The sequence below is a fragment of the Seriola lalandi genome, unplaced genomic scaffold, assembly GCF_002814215.2.
Source record: "Seriola lalandi dorsalis isolate HSWRI2012SDOR001 ecotype SW California unplaced genomic scaffold, Sedor1 jcf7180002054582, whole genome shotgun sequence".
Lineage (NCBI taxonomy): Eukaryota > Metazoa > Chordata > Actinopteri > Carangiformes > Carangidae > Seriola > Seriola lalandi.
Genome location: NW_019525135.1, coordinates 260,870 through 281,566, shown reverse-complemented (window position 1 = coordinate 281,566; position 20,697 = coordinate 260,870). Strand labels below are relative to the sequence as shown.

The 20,697-nt window shown below is 38.9% G+C and overlaps 3 protein-coding genes across 6 annotated transcripts in view; 1 reads left to right on the top strand and 2 right to left on the bottom strand.

Annotated features, from left to right (window-relative positions):
* The window catches only part of klhl5 (kelch-like family member 5), a 53,145-nt gene extending 45,921 nt beyond the window's left edge, over positions 1-7,224 (bottom strand). Inside the window, exons 1-2 of one of the 3 annotated variants that reach the window (XM_087177154.1) lie at positions 7,022-7,224; positions 4,013-4,056 (exon numbers count right to left, since the gene is read on the bottom strand). The gene's annotated coding sequence lies outside the window, so the exon portion shown is untranslated. Of the gene's footprint in view, positions 1-700; positions 771-4,012; positions 4,057-7,021 lie in introns of those variants that run through there. The other 2 variants (XM_087177155.1, XM_023418555.2) reach the window with 2 other exon arrangements.
* Positions 852-8,220, top strand: LOC111664058 (uncharacterized). Its single transcript, XM_023418520.2, has 10 exons — positions 852-1,126; positions 1,714-2,010; positions 3,940-4,245; positions 5,205-5,315; positions 5,400-5,450; positions 5,933-5,968; positions 6,052-6,090; positions 6,181-6,213; positions 6,307-6,354; positions 8,064-8,220. The coding sequence occupies exons 1-10, from the start codon at positions 1,039-1,041 to the stop codon at positions 8,150-8,152; spliced, it is 1,098 nt and encodes a 365-aa protein (XP_023274288.1). The 5' UTR covers positions 852-1,038; the 3' UTR covers positions 8,153-8,220.
* Positions 8,221-19,699, bottom strand: fam114a1 (family with sequence similarity 114 member A1). 2 transcript variants are annotated; one of them, XM_023418518.2, is made up of 13 exons: positions 19,609-19,699; positions 17,535-17,870; positions 17,217-17,301; positions 16,852-17,081; positions 15,614-15,748; positions 15,247-15,399; positions 14,951-15,155; positions 13,190-13,275; positions 12,711-12,926; positions 12,401-12,540; positions 12,235-12,307; positions 10,396-10,449; positions 8,221-9,767 (listed from the first exon to the last, which is right to left on the bottom strand). In XM_023418518.2, exons 2-13 carry the CDS (start codon positions 17,862-17,864, stop codon positions 9,642-9,644), a joined length of 1,833 nt encoding a protein of 610 aa, XP_023274286.1. In that variant the 5' UTR covers positions 17,865-17,870; positions 19,609-19,699; the 3' UTR covers positions 8,221-9,641. The 2 variants fall into 2 exon arrangements, with proteins under 2 accessions (XP_023274286.1, XP_023274287.1); XM_023418519.2 differs by having other exon boundaries at positions 14,990-15,155.
* Between the last annotated feature and the right edge of the window lie 998 nt (positions 19,700-20,697).

The following is a 20,697-nucleotide window of genomic DNA, read 5'->3' as shown; positions in this document are numbered from 1 at the left end:
ACTGTCGTAAAATTGAGATGAGATAGTATGAGATAATATCTTGCAATAATAAGATACAAAGTCATAATTATGATAAACTTTCTCATATTTATGACTTTGTATTTGATCTTTTGTTATCCATCATTAAGTTTCTGATAGTTATCATTTAGTATCAAACCTTTTCATTATTATCGTTTTGGGTCTCATAATTAAGACTAATGGAAAATTGACATATAATTCCATAATTATGAAAAGGTTCTTGGAATTATGACTTAGTATCTCAATATTAAAACCCTGATCATTATAACTTAGTATGTCACGTTATCTCATGATTATGGCAAAACTTGAGTAAGAGAGCCTGAGTCATAATCATGAAAAAAGTTCCTTACAATGAAGCGAAAAACATGGAAAAAAAAAAAAAAGATTGTGGTGTTTGTTTCTCTCCTCATTTTAACACAGGCAACTGATACAGTGATTCACCAACAGTCTACCATACATGTTCCGAATTTTCCTCTTTTAAAAACCCCTTTCTATGTTTTACACGGACAGAGAAAGACATAATCGTATTTCTCTTTACACAAAGAGTCCACTCATAAACAACACATGATCATCTTTGTTTGCGTCTAATATAGTCTCTCCCTCTCTTCTGAAGACAGGATCAGCATTCACACACCGTCCCTTACACAAGACCCCGAAGGGACACGACAACATCTCTACTTACATTCTGCTGATAGAAACTCTTTGCTCTTGGTGCAGCTCTCCATTTCTCACTCTTTCTGAGAAAATGACAGGAAGTGTAATAGGAAGTGCAGTGTTGACTTGCCTCGTATTGTGTGAATGTGCCTCGTTGCGTCGGGCGCCTGCCTCTACATGAATTATGAACAATATTCTCAGGGCTTCTTAAACTCTACAAAAGGCTACTCTGATGGGCAGTGATGGAGTATGAATGAGCGTGTTTATTTAAGAGGAGGACGGAGACTCCACAAGCCACAAGTCATGCCTGTGATCTTATGAAGATGTGTGTGTGTACGTGTGTGTGTGTGATCTTATGTTGCAACCATGTCAAGAGCAGCACTGACTAAACTGTTCATCCTCGTGATCCTCACCTTCATCATCTGCCTCCCAGAATTCTTCACATTATACAGAGGTGGGTCATCCAATGTCAGTCTGTGTTTATTTGTTTATGTCCACGTGTGGACTATGTCCTTACTATCAGTTCACAACCTTTTGAGGCATTGAAAATGAGGAGCTGTTTGCTTTATGTTTTGTTCAAACTTTGTTCAAGTTCTTGCAAAAGCCAACCTTTAAAAAGAACTAAACTTTATTCTGTTGAGTCTTTGTCTTGTTTCTTCCTCTCACTCTGATTCGACCTTTTATTTTTCTTGTTTCTGAGATAAAAATCAGACTCAAATATAGTTCTGTACAACACTGAATGACAGCAGCTTTGAAAATGTTTCCGTATTGTGTTGCCTTGAAAAGCTTGTTCTCTTTTTGAGAACAACATGCTTTAGCCTTTGTACTTGTGCACGTGTTTGCCTTCAATGGTTTTGTTTTTTGTCTCTCCCTCTCTGCTTTCCCCTTTCTGCCTCTCGCCTTCAGATATAAACTGGAGGCAACAACTTCCATTTTGAGACTTTCCTCTGATTTTTGAGCCTTTTGATGTCTCTCCACTTAAAGTCCGCTCATACTGAGAAATCTGACTTTTCTCTTGTTCATTCTCTTTATCCTTTTTAGTATCAAAAGTTAACTTCTTCTGTCTGCCCTACCGACCCTGTGAGCGAGGCAATCAGGTGAGGAAGGGGGCGAATGGCAAGATCGGGGATGCTGAAATTAAGAGAACGGATATGTGTGACCCTTCTCAGGCTGAGGAGCGAGAAAAGTGGGAGCAGGCCTGCACACAAGGGAATCAAAGCAACATGACAGATCCTGTATCGGACTCCGAAAGTGGGCATGAAGATTCAGAAAAGAGCTGGTTCATGTGTCAAACAGATATGGACATGGCAGAATTGCACAACATCAACTCATCGTCAGGTATTGCACAACTAACGTTAAAGATAAGTCGTTGTTTTTAGTGATACTAGTGGCATGGTTCTATGGACGACAATCTCGGTCGCTTGTCCAGCTCACTACTTTGTCCGGACATTCATGAATCCTAAAGACATTTCTGGGTAAATTGTGATGACTTTTGTGATCCCCTGACTTTTCATCTAGCAACATCATCAGGTCAGTTTAAATTTGTCTGTTACTTATTACTAAATACTTGCAAAACCAATGACATTTCCCAACAATCAACCAATAGCTAGTTCCATTTTGGTTACAGCTCCTGGTCTGCAAAATACTCACACTCACATTCGCCTGATAATCATCATCAGCAGATTAGATCAGCTGAAACTAATGTAACAAGAAAAATAACAAGTTTGTCTTCTGTGGTTGCGGTGCTCTCTGCAGCTGGTGTCTGTATTAAGCCAAAGATAGTTTGTAAGTGAACACCACGGTACAACCACGAGAGAACTGTATGTTTTTGTAGTGTATTTTGAGTGGTGACACCTTTGCAGAGAAATAATGCTGTTCACCTCACATCAATTTTTGGCACATTAACTGTGCATTATTTCTGGAAAGGCATACCCAGGTGCATGCAATCAATCCTGATGCATGAAAAGCTGTGTTCAATTCAGTTCATGCTATTCCAATAGCAGACTGTCGCTGAAGCGTCAGTAGAAGCTTGAGCCCTCGTGTGCAGCCTTCCTCATGTGAAGACCTACTCAGGTAAAGACCAGCGAGTCTACCTGGGCAAGTGCCACCGACAAGGTAACCTGTCTTACCTTCTCTGAGCACTGAAACACCGAGCTTACTTAGCACTGTAGCTATGTGCCTCAACCCCGTTCCAGTGGTATCTGGCATACGTAAAAAGTATCATTATGCTAAAGGTCTAAGAAAACTGGCTAATCTCCGTTCACTGCAACAGACGTCACTCACATGTCTCCTTCTCTGTTGGACCAATGAACTGTCTGGAGTTAATAAAACTGATTTCATTTATGGCTATGCTATCCGGCTATCCCTTGAGCTTCTGGCACTCACAAAGACTTCAGGATCAAACCTGAAAACATTGCTACCCCAGCTGCGGTTTCCACTTACTACACATTCTCCCATACCTCCCTATGTCCGGCTGAGGAAATGGGACCGGTCTCCTAATTTCCAACAAATGCACATTCACTCAACTGTTGCCTCCAAACAAATACTCTTCCTTCAAGTACCATGCTGTTATCTGTTATGGTGCATTCAAACAGGTTAAGGTAACTTAACTACTTCTACTTAGATCTTATCTAAGTGTATGGAGAGGGTGGTTTTTACTATAAACCATCAGAAAAGTCAGACCTTACTTGACTCAGTACGCCACCCAGCTCTTGGTCCAGGCCATGCTTATCTCTTGCCTCAACTACTGCAATGCCCTTCTGTCAGTCCTCCGATTTGTGCACAGTGAAACACTTGCAAATGGTCCAGAAAGTGGCAGTGCATCTGGGCTGATCATCCCACTCTGCTACTCATCAACCTGCACTGGCTACCCATGGCTGCCCGAATCAAATTCAAGTGACTAAAGCTTGCCTTCAGAGTAACTACTGGGTCTGCACCCATCTATTTGAACTCTTTAAAGATCCAGTACACCTACATCACTAAATCATTATGAAGGTACAAACAGGGGAGCATAGTAGCAGACATAGCCTATGTTTTTTTCACAACAGCTATAAAATAAGTCAAACTACACGTGGCACACTTAATCAAAAGACAAACAAAATATAACCTGTGACGACACTGAAATGACTGTAAAAAGTAAGAGAACAATAGCCCATTATTTCACAGCCCACTGTCTAAAAAGATATACATAACTAAAGCCATTTTTGTAAATAACTATTTTTCAAAATATAATGATAATAAATAATAATCAATTTTCTATCTATCTAGCCACACCTGAAAAGGTACATCTGGAAGTGACAGTAGAGCTTCAACTCAGTGATGCAGCGACCCTGAATCTCACCTTGTATGGCCACAGTAATGACAGCTCCTTAGACCTCCACACACCTGAGGAGCAAGAGGAAGAAGAGGATAAGAGGAAGGGTGATGAAGGACAGAAGGCATTTTACTGCTGTCTCCCTGTCCTGCCCACCTCAGAGGCAGCCAATCAAAGCCGCTGTCTCCTTTGGCTCGCCAATCAAACAGTTTCGACTGCAACAGCAAAGGAAAAGCTGCCATGGAAACGGACACAGAGAGGTTGGTGTCAGGATGAGAGAGCAGAGCCTCTTTGTTCCCCATGTGGTCAGTGTGGCTTCATTTTAAGATTAGAGAGGAGAGGAGACAAGAAGAGACAAGGAAATAGGCCACTCAGTTTTCATTTAAGTGAAAGTGATTCAGTCTCATTCAAACCCACAATGGAATCATTTTTTTCAATAGAAAGAATTTCTCTCAATTCTTCTTCTGTTCTCCAATTTCAGCTTTGTTTCTCTTCCTGTCTGTGTACTGTATGATCGGTCACACTTTCCGAGAGTTACAGTTCATCTTAATCTACTGTATCTCCAAGGCTGTATTGATTTTGGCTTTTTTCTCTTTCTAGTCGGCTCTCCAACACTCCTCCATGCTTAAAGCTATGACTAAGTCATATTTTCCAGTGTACACAACGAAAGCTGGAAATCCATTTCACTTTATTTTTTTGCCTCATCTCCACCACACTTTTCCATTTACTCTTTTTCCTTTTCTGCTCTTATTTGACAGCACTTATTCTTCACCTCGTAGTATTATTTCTCTTTTCTCTTATTTCTGTCTTCTGTCTATCTCCTTATGCACAGTATCCTGTACTTATTTTTCTCCCATCGCTTGCTCACCAGTTATATCCCTTTCTATGTATCTGTTGTGTTTGGATAAGAATTTCAAATAATTTTCAAATCTCATGAGGAGAACAGGTCAGTGCTGAGACAATTACTTGATTACTTGATTAATTTTCATAATGAATAGATTGCTAAAGTCACTCTTCAAGCAAAACTACCAAACATTTGCATTTATATAATTTTAAGTTAATATCTTTGGGTTTGAGACCAGACAAAACTAATAATTCGAAGGGTGCTTTTTCAGCTCTGGATAATTGCGAGACTTTTCTATAGTTTTCTCACATTGTATAGAATAAATGATAAATCGTTTACATAAAAATCATTAATGAATCCCTTTCTATCCTCCAGATGAGTGGTGGTGCATATTCAGGGTGCTCTGGTTGGTTCTGCTGTGTGTGGTGCTCCTGACTATAGTTACAACTGTGCTTGGGCAGATCTACTTGGACAAACGTTCATGCAGTAAGATACAGAGAAACACATGATATTTGTGTTGATACTTGATCTTTGGAAGTTGACCTGAAATTTCTTTTTGTTCTTTGTCAGAAAAGCCCACTAAGAGCCCTGTTTACAACCTTACTGGTCAGCAGTTCAAGGGTAAATTTCCTGAGTTTTAATTTCTTAAACACACTTCTCTACTCCCTTTTTAACAGTATGTGTACACGCATTATAAACCCAGAGTCACATGTTCTCACTTCTCTCTAAGTTATTCTTACACCCTGTTATCCAACAGCAAATTATGTCAGTGAAAATGCATTTGAATTTACACACAAGGTGAATTGACAATCTTCTACTGCAGTGGTTTATGAGTCAATTATCAAACGTCCTTCTATTTATTTTGATGTACATGCAATCTAAAACACATTCCTGATAGTCATATTAATCACATGTCACTGTATCAGACCATATTGTGTTCATCTGAAAATCAGCTCACTTTTCAGCACAGAGCAGACAAGACCTCAAAGACAATTATGAAGATAAACTGGATTTTACAGTCTGAGTCTGTTTCTCAGAACAGAATTATGTGTAATAATGAAGATGTCCAATGTACTGTATGTTTCTGATGATGTTTCAACTAGATGGAAAGAAGCACACAGAAGTCATCACTCTCAAGGGTAAATAACTGTGGTAAATTGCACAATAATTCTCCATAAATATATAGTGGAAGACATTCTAATGGCCTGTTATTGTCCAATAGGGGAAGACCTTCACTTCTATCGGTCCCGGCTTTGGTCAGGTCAGTTCTTAAATGTATACATATATTTTGGAAGAAAATGATTTGATCTGTTGTTTCAGTCCTTTGCTTCTTTTTTTCTCCAATGGACAGAACTGTCACCCATTGAAGAAGCAGACTCTCAGGGTAGGGAATCATACATACACACGTATCCATCAGACCAGATGCAGATGAAATCTGTGAGTTTCTGTGTTAATAGTCTTCATGTGCATTTTTCAGAGGACTTAGAAACCCTGCTGGATGGAAATGTCGACCACTGCTACACTGGTAAATGCACTACAACAATCATATGAGCTGACTGAGGCTACTTGGAGTGTGTATTTTTGTTTCCATTGAGGACCACATTGAGAACTCTCCAGTGTTGGAGGAAGTACTCAGACTGTTTTACTGTACTACAGAGCAGAAAAACTCTGGCACAAGTGAAAGTCCTGCATTCATCTGCGATCAGGCAATAATCAGATTCTCTAGATCACTAGATTCAGAGTAAAATGGAACCTATAGAGACAGTGATAGTGATAGAGAGTGATAGACAGCAATACATACATGATTGAAATAATGATGTGGCACGAGACTGTACCCTTAAGGAAGTTAGTGCATTTGTCACAAAGTTTGCCGACACATTAATGCCGTTCAATTTGAATCTAAAACACCACTCCAAAATTACCCGCATGTAGCAAGAGGGTGAGCCAAATCACACAATAAAGCTTGCATTTGATAGGGCTACTAAAAAAACCCACAAGAAAAAACAAAAGTTTAATAAAAACACAAAAAAGGCTCATACAACTGACTCAGTAAAAAGTACACTACAATCTCATGATGAAACTGTGAAAAACTGTTGGTTTTTCCACAGTTTGTTATTTGAACACTAAAGAGAAGCACATTGAAATGCCAAAAGAAACATTGCATGCAACGTCAAAAATAAAGCAATATGTACCTTGCTGGACTGGAACACAGATTCCCTCCGAGTCAGAGACATGCAGGTGACTGGAAGATAAAGGACCATAGATTAATGATACCAAGGGCAATGTGTTGTGGCTGATATGGATAAGCAACCACAAGTGTTAGTCCCTCGCCCAACATGAAGAATCTAAAAATACAAATATTTCAGTTTCAGTTAATATTATGAACCAAGTGTAACATTTCTTTGGGCTACAGCTTAATGGTCTTAAACACAAACTCTTAAAAAGGTCCCTACCAGATCAAACACCAAACAAAGGGGTGTGTAGCTTCTCAGGTGTGTCTCAAAGCAGGAAGTATAACCTAGGTGAGATCCCGCCCCTTTGGATAGACGCTGCCCTTTGCCTGGGTCCTAGTGCTAGACCCTGTTACCTTCCCCTAGTAAAAATTCTAAAGTATGAGCATCGAAATATTACTACTATTAGGCTACTACTATCACTACTACTACTACTACTACTACTACTACTACTACTACTACTAATAATAATAATAATAATAATCATAATAAAAATAATAAACTATATTACAATATTATGTTTTGATTATTGATTCATTAGTGTGTGGGGATGACTTTAATGTTGCAGCAGGCAAAGGTGGGGCTAATTTTAACTACTTCATGTACTGCTGCTGAGTCCATAAAAATGCATTTTATTAGAGAGTATTATATTTTGTATTAATATTCAAAATCTGCAAAGTTACTCGTAACTAAGGCTAAATAAATGCACTGGAGTAAAAAGTACAATATTCCCATATATATTGTGAAGCAGAGGTGTAAAATGAATTAGTGCTTCCATCCTCACTTTTTGAGGATACTATATCTGGTCCCTGTTTTAGTGCAGATGATACTTAATATTCAGAGTTTAGAAGATAATCATCATGGGTAAAGTCTGAATTAATTTACTGTAGCAGGCAATCTAATGTACCTCAAGCTGAGAGTTAAGATGCGCTGCCTCCTGGCCTTTTTCAACATCATCTAACTCCAGTCTGTTTATTACATTTTCTATCTCGTCTATCTTTAGCAAATCTGCATCATCGTGGCCATCCATCCACCTCGTCCCTCACAGAGGAGCAGCCAGCGGAGCGGAGCACAGAAATGGACCTAAAGTGAAAAATAAAAATGACTGCATCACCTACCTACCTTTATGTTGAAAATAAAAACATCTGAGACACATGAAAGATGGTTAAACTGTATTTATTTTCAACATGTCATCCTCAAACAGTCTTAGGGCATTTTATTAGAGGGCAGTCTAAACACATTAGTAAACTGTCCAAAGTTAAATAAATGACTTTTGCTCCCAAAATATTTTCCAGATTACATTACAAATCATTTCATATTCTAAGGCAGAAGCGCGGCTGATAAAAAATCTTACCCCATCTTGCAGTAGCTGCGAGGAGCCAAAACATTATGACAGGACTGACTAATATGTTCTTTGCCTGATAACTTTCTTGCCTGTATCAGTGTATTTCTAAAGGGGGGGGGGAGTAAAGAAGGGGAAGAGAGAGGTCTAAATAACTGCTGGCTGGAAGGTAAGAGTCAATTTAACACTGGATATTCAAACAACAGATGCACTGCGAGCACCTCAGGTTTGCTGCTGAAAATCCACCAGTTGTCAAGTGGAAAATGGTTGATATATTCACCTCTGAGGATCAAAGCGTATGTAAATCTAGTGATCCTGGTAAAAAAATATTAAAAGCCTTTATTCCAGAGGGCAAGAAAAAGTTAAAACACACTATATGTTTTGGCTACTGCCTTCTTCAAGGTGGGAAATGTACTTATTTGCTTTTTCCCAAAGAAATTTCAAACTACTTTTTATCAGTGTACACAAGAGGGGAGAAGGAGAACAAAATGTTTCCTAATTCAAAGTATTTTCTGTTCAAATCAAACTAGATAAGAGTGAAATATAAGGTAGTGTCGCTTCATATAATTTAACGTAAAAAAAAAAAAGAAAAAGAAACAACAAAGATTGTGGTGTATCATCATTAATACTGGCGTTTTGTCTCAGTCGAGATTTCAGAACAATTCAGCAAAACATACATTTCATTAGTGTTATTCAAAGTTCTTTCTGTTAAAATTACAAGGAGTGCAAAGAAAGCTTAATATACATTAATGTAGAATCCCTTCAACACAATCAGTTATCATGTTTTGTTTTTGGTTCAGTATTTTGGAAATGTTAGAGAAACATCTTTGTTTGTCAGACAGAATGAGTCACAGCTGAAAACTGATTCAGCGACAACGTTTGGTTCCTCAAAGCAAAAATATCAACTGGAAAACAGAGACAGAATAACATTCAGAGATACAAGGTGGAAGAAACACACATACAACCTGCATGTGGCTCATTACCACATGTATCTGTTCATTAAATTGTTATCTTCAAGATTATATTCTGCATATCTAAACATCTTCTGCCTGTTGCTGCGGCACTTAATGTTGATAAGCGTGTAATCTGGAATAAACTAATCTCTATAAGTCACTGTACAACAATAGATATATTAAGACAAGCGGGTGAGCAGGTGGCACATATGTAAGTGTGTGTGTGTGTGTGTGTGTGTGTGTGTGTGTGTGTGTGTGTGTGTGTGTGTGTGTGTGTGTGTGCGTGTTAGTGCTGTGTCTGTGCAGCTGGGTCTGTGGTGGGTCGGCAGTGTTGGCTCTGGATGTGGGAGATCTGCAGGACGGGAAGCAGCAGCTGAAATGCATTCTGGATGTAGTTGGTACTGTTGGAGCCCTGTAGACAGGAAAACCCATCATCATTATCATCATCATCATAATCATCATCATCATTTCCCACATGGAAAAGCATAATTTAACATATTTAGGGATTGGTGGGTATTTAAAAAAAAACAAAAAAACACTATGTGGAGCCTAAATATATTGGACATTATCAACCAAACAGGAGGAGTATAAAGAATAGAACAGAATAGTATTCTCCACGACAGCAGAAAATTGTATCAAAAGATAACATACAGTACACTAGTAAAGAATAATGCTTTTTGAATTAAAGCATAAAACATTTAAACATGAAATAAGATTCTGTGGAGCATTATTTGTGGCTCCGTTTTTGAAATGTAAAATGCTGATTGCATGCTTAGTGTAATTTAACTTCCTGGTGTTTAAAATCTATTTTGAATGTCTTTTGTTTTTTCTTCATTTATTCTAATATATCTTAAAACATCTCACGCAGGTTTGTTCCCCATTAACAAGTTAAATGTGATCAATCATCACACCGCTTGCAATGATCAACACATTTCTAACAGTGATCAGACTGAGACTGCTGCGTCATTAGTTTCATTTATCACAAATTGAGATACATATATAATTAGGATTGTTTCAGGCAAAAAATCTGCGTATCTCACCTCTAGCAGCACACTGTCTACCAGTGGATTCAACTCCTCTGCTTTCTTCTGGCCCTGAGAGACAGAAAATGAGAGATGAGAGACAGGAAAAAGCAGTGAGATAAACATAAATACTTTAATGGGAAAAACACACCAAAAACTACAAATATTAAAGGATAAAGCAGGCTATATTTTACATTTCCTTACAGTTGACAAACTCCAGGTAAGAACTGACAATTGTCATAAGTAGCAAGTAGCTTATTCCCTCATTATATTCCAAAACACATAAATGAGCCACACTTTCACTACGTGACATTTTCTTTTGTTGCATATTGCTGGAAGATGGTGGATATTTTCCTTCATTGCCATAGAAGAGTACCCTGTCGCTATTTCACCAGCCAACAAGTTACTTGAGTAACAATGGATGAAATGTGAAAAAAACAAACAATGGCAACAATAACTGACTTAATGGGAATAGAGTTTTTTATTTAACCAGTGCATTTAAGAGTTTTCTTTACAGAGCGGGCAAAACACATCCTATATATACAATATGGCTGGATCTTTGTTGGTCAAGATAGATGGCCAGCTTCTAAAAGACGCTGCAACTCTAACATAGAAACGTCCTTTTGTATGTATATTGTTTATTTTGAGTCACTCTCACATATACTACTCTGCCGAGTAAACAATCACGATTGTACCAAATGTATATTAATCTGCAGGTGAAAACAGTCCCATTCCTCTACCTCCTCCATGACAACTGTACGGGGGGTGAATTTTTATATGACTGCATGATTGTGACACGTGACACATGGGTGAACACATGCTTGCCACAAACCAGCATTCACTGCATTCATTTTGCGATTAGCTGGGAGTTAGGCAGTCAGGCACTGCCAAGATGACAACAGTGGAGTAGCCCACTCTGAACTTCAAAACTGCTCTACAGAAACCTATGGGTGACGTCACTCAGGCTACATCCATCTTTATAGAGTCTATGGCTAAAAACTACGGTGTCCTGCTATTTTAGGAAATTACTTTTTTTCTGCACAGTCAAAGTGAAACAACAGTTCGAACATCCTCAGCTTCTGTTATCTTATATTTTTTTCTCAGTGCAACTAAATATGTGGGTGGGTAATAGTTGTATCTTCAAATAGAATCCTTGAGATTTGTTTGGATCACTTAAAAATTGACAGTGCTTAGCAAACCTGGAGAAATACACAGCTATAGAGTGTCTGCCTCCCACCCAAACCTCCCTCACCTGCACTGACAGATCAGGAGGTGGGAGGCGAGGGAGAAATTCATAAATTAGACCTCAGCCGCATTCTTTGGAAATGTTAACAAGGTTTTTGCTGACTGAGATCCAAATACACACTTGCTACTAAAATATTGATCTGCCAGCTGCTACAACCCATGAGCTAATGGACAAACGTGGCTTTATGTGGTGGTCGTCAAAAATAAATCACATTTGATTGAATAAATGCATGAATAAATGAATGAATAAAACGTCCCTGAGTTCAAGGTGAGTCATTATTTATAATTAAATATTTTTATGTTTCACAGGAAGAGAAAAGAGGGGAAATCTCTCATCTCATTAAAAATATATTTTTATTTTGGCATATAACATGACAACTATTAACACAGGGACAGGGACATGGGATTACAAGCAATATAAACTTTTGATTTTTCTCTATAGCATAACGTTTTTAAATATTTGTGTCTTCAGTATAACAAATGGGCTTAATACTGGGAGCCTCAGACAGGGCTGGGTAATGAAAGACAGACCAACAAATTGTTTGGATTTCCTGGGACACTTAAACACACTACTATTCACAAACAAACACAAGCACAGTCCCTCTCACCTACCCCAACCAGAAGCATAGTGTCTGAGAACTTCCTGGCCAAACACTCCACCTCCTTACACATGGCACATGTCAGCCTGGGAAAAAAAATATGGAGATTATACCAAAACTTGGTTCTCCCAGTGTAGTGCTCCTAATACATGCCCACACATATATGCAAACACACTCACCTAGCGAGGATGTGTGCCTGGTCTCTGGCTGGTTTCTCTAAGTCCTGGCCGTGGAGGATGAGCTCTGCCACCTTGTGGAGCTGCTCGATACTGCGAGCCGTCACTTCTGCCAGACTGCCTACTGATGACAGGTAGACAACCTGGAGAATGGGAGATGAACCCACACACACACACACACACACACACACACACACACACACACACACACACAAAATCACTATATCTAATCAAATGCTGTGACAGGGCAGGGAATAAGGTGTTTAAGTTAAAAAAAAGAAAATCACATAACACACTGTTGAGTTGACCTCACCTCTACAGATCTGGGGTTGTTCTCTTTCTCCTTCTTTTCCTCCTCTTCTCCCTTCATCTCCTCCACCTGCTCCTCTCCATCTCTCTTCTTCTCCTCCTTTTCGTTCTCTACAGACAAGGCCTCTCCTCCCGGCTGGTCCTGCGTTTCCCCGCCAACTGTCTCCGTAGTGACAGGCTGTTCCAACTCGTTCACCCAATCATGGGCCCTCATCCGAGCCTGGAGATGCATAATTACTACCCATCAGCTCTGCATGGTGAGAGATCATCATCCTGATGTATGCTAATTATATGCGTCTACACGATTATATGCTAATGTAGGTTCTATATAAGTGAATTTGATTATGCAGTAGGACTTCAAAGGTGATAACTTTTATATGACTTCCAAGACCGCAGCAGGAGAGGGGAGCTGTCGAAGTGGTGTGTGTGTGTGTGTGTGTGTGTGTGTGTGTGTGTGTGTGTGTGTGTGTGTGTGAGAATCACCTTGTTGAGTTTGTCTGGTGTGGCAGCAACGTGAAGCTCAAACAGCAGCTCAGTGAGAACACTCACAAACTCCTCTCCATCAGCAGCTGGCAGGAACACACAAACACACACATATACAAAGATAAAAGCTTGTCATGTTAGCATACTTCTACTCACACATCGTTTGTTATAGCCATAGATGCATTTAGTGTAAAATTATGACAGATTTGTACCACATGCCATTAATGCTTTGATTTACCCCATGCTGAGTTTATAATATTAATATTTCTGTGTGCCTTCAGCTAACAGCACAACAGAGATTTGGTGAAACATGAACTTGTGCAAATTAATGCAAACTCCTGCATCTAGATTACAACTAGAGAATGATCATGCAGGTTTAATGTCTTCATCTGATAGATTGTGTCTGTTGTTGTTTTATTTTTGTAATTAGTGATGTGATGTGAAGGTGTCGTTGGCCCCTGAACACCAACACTGGATCAGGCACCGTGTGAAACCCTCCGGGTAAAAAGAGACCCGCTGGCTTTGAACTCTGCACGGCTGTGACATCGCCCGAAGCACCTGCCACGCAGTAAAAGTTTACATGTTGCTTTTAAAATGTAAAGTGACAAGCGGCTGGTGAGATATGATAGAAACCAAAATTTTAAGTGACATAGCATCCCCTCAACACTGGATTTCACTTTGGTAGAACATTTTCTACTTCCTTAGCAGATACCAGAGATCTGGAACCTAACGCCTCCAACACTGCCTCCCATAGGCATCCAAGGTTTTCTACGCTTTTGCAAACAGGAAAAATTATTTCTGTATACTCAGAGACTTAGGGTTTTGTCCCAACATAAGGAAAATTAGATGAGTCTTTGGGCAGTTTAAAATTCTGTGTTGAGACTCGGCTTCTCCTCTTAAGTGTCCAAACCGAATCCCTGCTGGCTGTTAGGCTGTTGTTCTGCTCCTGACTCTGATTTTTGTATCACTATATAGTGAAACAGGCAGAGACTGACATGTGATTTATTGTTGTCATCATCTAAGATTTCTATTTCATTTCTGGTTAACTCATTTAGTGGCTGGATTATTTACCTTCTTGTCATGTTTGCTATAAATGTATCATTTTGAAAGGTTGTGAAAGATATTGCAGTTTATACATCAACCACTCCTGGATAATAATTTTCAGCCCCTAAGGTACCTGTCATCAGGCAGGATTGTCTTGTTTCTCCGGCTGGTTAAATGAGCAGGAGTTAGACTGTACGTGACAGTCTGAGACAGATGGCTAGCAGCGCAGTCAACTATTTTTTTGGCTTGTAGTTTTCTATTTGTTTTGGCCTTCAGAAAAGTGTGTACTGTTCATCTTAATAAGCTGTCAGAAAAGTCAAGCTGCATATCATCATCTACTTCCTGTAAAATGTGTATCACTGGTTGTGATAGTGATAGAGAATGGGGTAGATGGTTGAAACAACCTACCTGCCAAGTGCTCTGCTCTACTCACAATTAATGTAATATGTGATTATAGCATAATGTTGACAAAAAACAATAGAGTCAGCTAAAAGCCCAGATATGGATACTGAACTACAGTATAAGACTAAAAGGAAAATTCAACCAAAGTGAAATGTCAGTTTTGATCCCAAACTTCTGATCCAGTGTCAGAACTTGAACGTGTCCCTCTGCAAGAGTTTAAACAGAAAATGATAATGAGGCCAACTGATCCCGGGTCAGTGTTCAGGGACCACCTGTTCCTCCAGCAGGTCTGGTTATTTGGTCTGGGTCACTCACATAGGGGGGTAGAAGAGTGTAATTGGGAACTTAGATCACCATTATCCTTCGTCTGTCCTCCTTCTCCTTCTCCCTCTCCTTCCTCTTCCTCCTCCTCCTCCTCTTCCTCTTCCTCTTGCTTGATGAAAATATCCTTGATTAAAATCAGCTCCTTCTTCACCTCCTCCTGCTGCTCTTCCACCAGGGACGACAGGAATGCTTGAACCTAAGAGCAGATATATTCAACTTAATGAACACTATTTTAAACAGACTGTGTTTGGGCAAAGTTCTCTGTATTCCTCACACTGGTGCCTTACCTTGGCCTCACTCTCATTGGACAAGATCTCCAGGGCCTCGAGGTGTGACAAACCCTGGTAGTCGTCAAACAGAATACCATAGTGAGCAGTGGGTGCACTGATTGGCTGGTTGCTCAGACGTGCGCGCTCCTTCTCCTTGGCTTCCTTCAACATCTGAAAAATCACAGTAAAACTGTAATATAACACTGCAGCACAGCTGTCATTAAGAGAAATTACAGAATGTGTATTTCCACTGAAAAGCACCAACTTATTTTGTCCACACAGACACACAATACACAAGTTTTAAATTATTTATCTGATAGGAGGAGATGTATTGTTTTTATTGTCTGAGACTGTAAGTGGGCTGTGTGTGTGAAAGTCTACATACCTGACTTAGTGATGCAGTCTTCTGCATCAGGGTTTTGGTCTTTTTGAAACCCGGGTCACTCTCAGCAAGAACAGTCATGGTCTTTTTTCCAATGAACTCCAAGGCATCCAGACCTCCACTGATCACTGACTTACCCTTCGAGAGACAAAAATAATGGGACATACATGAATAAAACTAATAACTAGAATTACTACATAAACCACTGAATCCAAAATTATGAGATACTGAATAAACATGTGGACTTGGGGACTACTGCTGTGTCCAAAATCACTCCCTTGTTTACTCACTCACTACTCTCTACATAAGAGACACTCAGTTCATAGTTCTGTAGTGAGCAGCAAATTGAGATTTTGACACATCATTTTGTGTCATCATGGGAGCAATGCCCTCTGACTGTACTTTTCATTAAAAAGCACTTCATTGTGTGATTAGCAGAAATAAGCAGAATGTAGTGTAGCTACAGTATATGTCATGGGCACTACATTTTTTTGTTCCATTGTGGGAGTAAATTTCACACAGTAAATATAGTGTGCTGTATTTAAAAAAAAAAGAGTGATTTCAAACACAGCCTAATTTAGTAAGCTAGTAAACATTTTGACATACAAATTTTCAATTTTGAGTTGCTATCTCAGAATTTTGGCTCTTAGTCACCATAGTAACTTATTACTCTGCCACCAGCAGTTAGTTTCACTTGAACATTCTGTTGCTATAGCGACCACTGCTAGCAACATTCCACAGAAGTCGCAATTCATTTTTACATCCAGCATTTTTCCCTTTTATCTATCCCCACATGGCCGAGTTGGAACATGTTCTGTAGACACTTCTGTGATTTCTGCTGTAAATTTGACATTATTAAGTTAGTGGGTTTTTTCGTAGTGAACCACAACTCTAGTTGTCTGAAGCGAATGTGTTGCTACATTACAGCATTCAAGGTAACTGTTAATTTAATATTGGGCTAACTGTTAATGCTCTTTTACATGTTTGTACTCTGTCATGAGGAACAATGCAGCTACTTTTACAGCTAGTCAGTTGAATTGTGAATCCATTTTTCTTATTACAACATTAATTCATTTTTACAGTGAAAACTACAAATCTTAAACTTTTACTAGAAGCATGTTTAGCTCACTGCATAGCTACGAACCTACAAGCATAGTAAGGGCAGAAGAAGAGGCATCATATATATTAGAAAGTCAAAGTTTTGTGTGTGTGTGTGTGTGTGTGTGTGTGTAGTCACTCACTGTGTTCTGCACAGCATGTGTGATTGTAGAGAAAACACCTCTGCTAGAAGCTGTTGCAATCACAGAAGAAGACTCCCCTGAACTGGACAAGTCAGCCTCTCCACTCTCTCCTCCTTCATCTCTCTTCACCTCTGCCCCCTCCTCTTCTTCTCGCACCTCCTCTCCTACTGAGGTCCTGTGGAGACGCAGAGCCTCTCCTGCCTTCACCTTTACTGAGGTCAGGCTATGACCTGCACACGGACACACACAAAGTTAAAAACTCACAGAGAATGGGGAGACAGTGGAATCTACAAGAAAGAAAAGGAAAAAATGGCTTGATGAGGAAAGTTGACATGGAGGAACAGAAATAAGAGCAGAAGACGTACCCACTGTGGAGGTGGCACTAGTCAGAAGAGATTTTCCCCATGAACTCCAACCTCCCCAGCCTTTGTCTCTCTCTTCAAGTGACCTCTGTCCACACAAACACACACACATACATTAACTATATCCGTTTGAAAACATGACTCTTGTATGCATGATTTGTAAAAAGACAAGGAGATTTATATGTAATTACCAGATTATAATATCAAATATCAATATCAGTATTGGCCTCAGAAATCCCAAATTGAAGATTATAGTATGCACTGTATGTCAAGAAAATATAATCAAAACTCAACAAGTAGGGAGAAACTAGTGCTACAAACCTCTGCATCCTCCTCTGCAGCCTCTGTGTCTGGCTCCAGGCTCACTGGTTGGTCACATTCAACCACCTGATCCTCGGCGACACGCTCTAGTTGGTCAGTCTGGCCCTGTGAAATGTCAGTCGCGGTGGTGGGGTCCTCTGTGGTCGTCTCCTCGGTGGACTGTGGGGGGCTGAAACTCTCAGGGATCAAAGGAGGCTGCAGAGTGGCTGAGGGCGGTGCAGGGGCTGCTGGGACATCCTCGCAGGAGCCGGGTTCAGTGTGGGGGGGTTGGTCAGGTGGGTGGGTGGTGTCTGCAGAGGGGTCTGCATCAGAGGGGGCAGCCTGGGACATGGTGATCTGTAAGAGAAGAGGAGATCTTTGGTTGTGTTCTGGTATATGATGAATACCCAACACCTTACATTAGTTTTCAGTTGCTTTGGGCTTAATTTCATTTTCATAACTGAGTTTCCTTTAGGACTGCAGCTGATGATTATTTGGTAGAAAAAAATAGTTTTGTCCAAATATCACTCCACAAAATCCCCAAATTTTCAGCTTATAATGTTAAAATGATCAGATTCTCACACTGTAGGGCATTTTTGATATTGTTTTCTTGATAATTGACTGAAATTTTGATCCTCTGAATCATGATAAATTTTTTGTCAGTCAAATTTTCAATTAATCAACTGACTATTAGCTCTAATTTCAATGTGCAAAACTCTTAACGCAAAGCACACAACTGCCCTTCTTAACATAAAAACAGCAAAACGCTAGATCACATACTTTAGACTGCAGCCACCTCGTACTGGCACAAAGTTCAAATAAAATCACTAAATCAATTCAGCATGTTTGCAAACATTTCTCATTATTCACACAGCATTACTCAGGTGACCACCATTGCAACATCACTTACTTCACCCCCGCTGGTTTATATATTTGTTTTATTTTCTTTGTTGTCTAAATGTTGTAATGTATTTAGTTTACGTTGGTGTAGTGTAAAATAAGGTTTACAGTTTTATGCTTCCTGGCATTACAATATTACTTTAGTGAAGTCGAGTGAAGTTAATTTCTATTTATATAGCGCCAAATCACAACAGAGGTTATCTCAAGGCAATATTAGAAGATTACAGTTACAGCTGTTTTAATGTCTTGTGACTAAAAGTACAAACTTTGTGGTAGATAGAGAGAAATTGTAAACTGATGCAATGAATCATAATAGGTCATTATTTAAAACTTTATTGAGACACTTTAAATGTTGCATGGTAAGTGAGATTAATGAGACAAAAACTTACAAAAAATTTGTTAAGTTTTGCACTTTGAAACTGCTGTGAGAACTGAGTCAGAGAAATCATAAGATACTGTACTACACCACACCACCTGTTGTCATTTCATCTTCAATGTCACCATCTACTGGTGGTTTGCTGTACATGTTTTCATATGATTACTGCCATCCTCTTGTTTTCTATCACTGTTGAGTTTGTTTATGGCGGTTTCCTGGCAGCAAATTGTCAAATTGTTGTCTCTGACACACTGTATGTATAAGATGGTAAATAAATATTTGTCCAGAAAAAGAGAAAAGATACATTGCAACAGCCTGGAAATACAAGGTCGAATAAGTAGCCTATAACGTAACTATTTTCTTTTATTCTGGAGCAGAAAAATACTTAAAATGTTACATTTGATGCATTAACTGCGATGACAGCCTGTGGTGACAAACATATGTATGTATCATAGTAACCAAATAAAATAAATCCATCATTAAATCAATCACTACGAGCTTTTTCCACAAAGCCTCCTGTACTTATTTTAACACCATGATTTGAAATAGTTGCAGCCTGACAACATACAGAACAATATACGACGGACAGTCAACAAAGACCACTGTTCTATTTCAAAGCGATATGACAATTAGGCTATTATTCAGAGGATTGTTATCATTTTGACGAGTTTCACAAACACATTCTCAGCACTGCAGCGTATTCGTGAAAACTTCATTTTCAGCTAGTTGCAGATTTGTGTCTTTCTGTTGTTACAGTGAAAGAAAACTTACAAAGCTCAAAGACAGTTTTGTTTTTATGAAAGTGACAGTGCAACTCACCCGTTTGGTGCCAGCTAGCGGCTCCTCTTCCGCCCCGCCACGTCGGCAGGCCGGTAGGTGACTGCACCAAAGAGTAACAACCGTCAAAATGAATCCCTGCCACAGGTCTACTGGACAGTAAACCAACACAGTTCAATCCGCTAAACAAGCCAATTAATACAGCAGCTAATTTAAATAGAAAGTGCAATTCCTATGGAGGTAGATTTGTCTCAGTGTTATTTGTGTGAATAGATTGACAAGCCGTGTGTAAATGTGTAATCTGTAAATATAAAACAGCTTCCACAGATCTAAAAAAGGAAATGTGTAAACTCACAAAAATATAAAACGGATCTGCAAATACACAAATGAATTCCACCTATAAAACGTATCTGTGTATACATTCAATTAATTTACAAATAAATGAAAAACATTTGTGAATATCTTCCAAACATTTACAACTTTCAGAAAGGCATTTGTGAATCAATTTTCTATTTGTGAGGCAAAAAAAGCATTTGTGGATCTCAATAGCTTGGGGATTTGCAGTTTACACAGTTTTTTGTTAAAAAAAGAAAAAGAAAAGAAAAGAAAAAGAAAAAGAAAAAAAGAAAAGTACATCAACATATTCTCACGCTAAATGTTACTTGAAATATGATATCTGCCATTCTGTTCTATCATTTAGGAATATTATGTGGTAAGTATACAAACACACGCAGTTTATTTTTATGTATGTCTGTTTTGTGTCATGTACATATGGAAATTAAATATCTATATTGTATTATTTTGTATGTACCTTATCGATTTATTGATTAATATTTTGCATTCATAACCTGAATCTGCAAAGTAACTAAAGTCGTAGAAAAAGTTCAAAATTTGCCTTTGAATTGAAATGTAGTAAAAATATAAAGTAGTATAAAATGCAAAATACTCTAATAAAGTACAAGTACCTCAGAATTGTACTTACGTGCAGTAAATAATAAAGTAAATAATATTGTGAGCAGATGCTTTCCCTTCAGTTTCACCCTCATGGCCTTTTTTAAATGCTTATTGTAAGTACAAGTTCGTTAGATTAGGAGAACGATAATCACAATACAACTACTAGATACTTTGTTA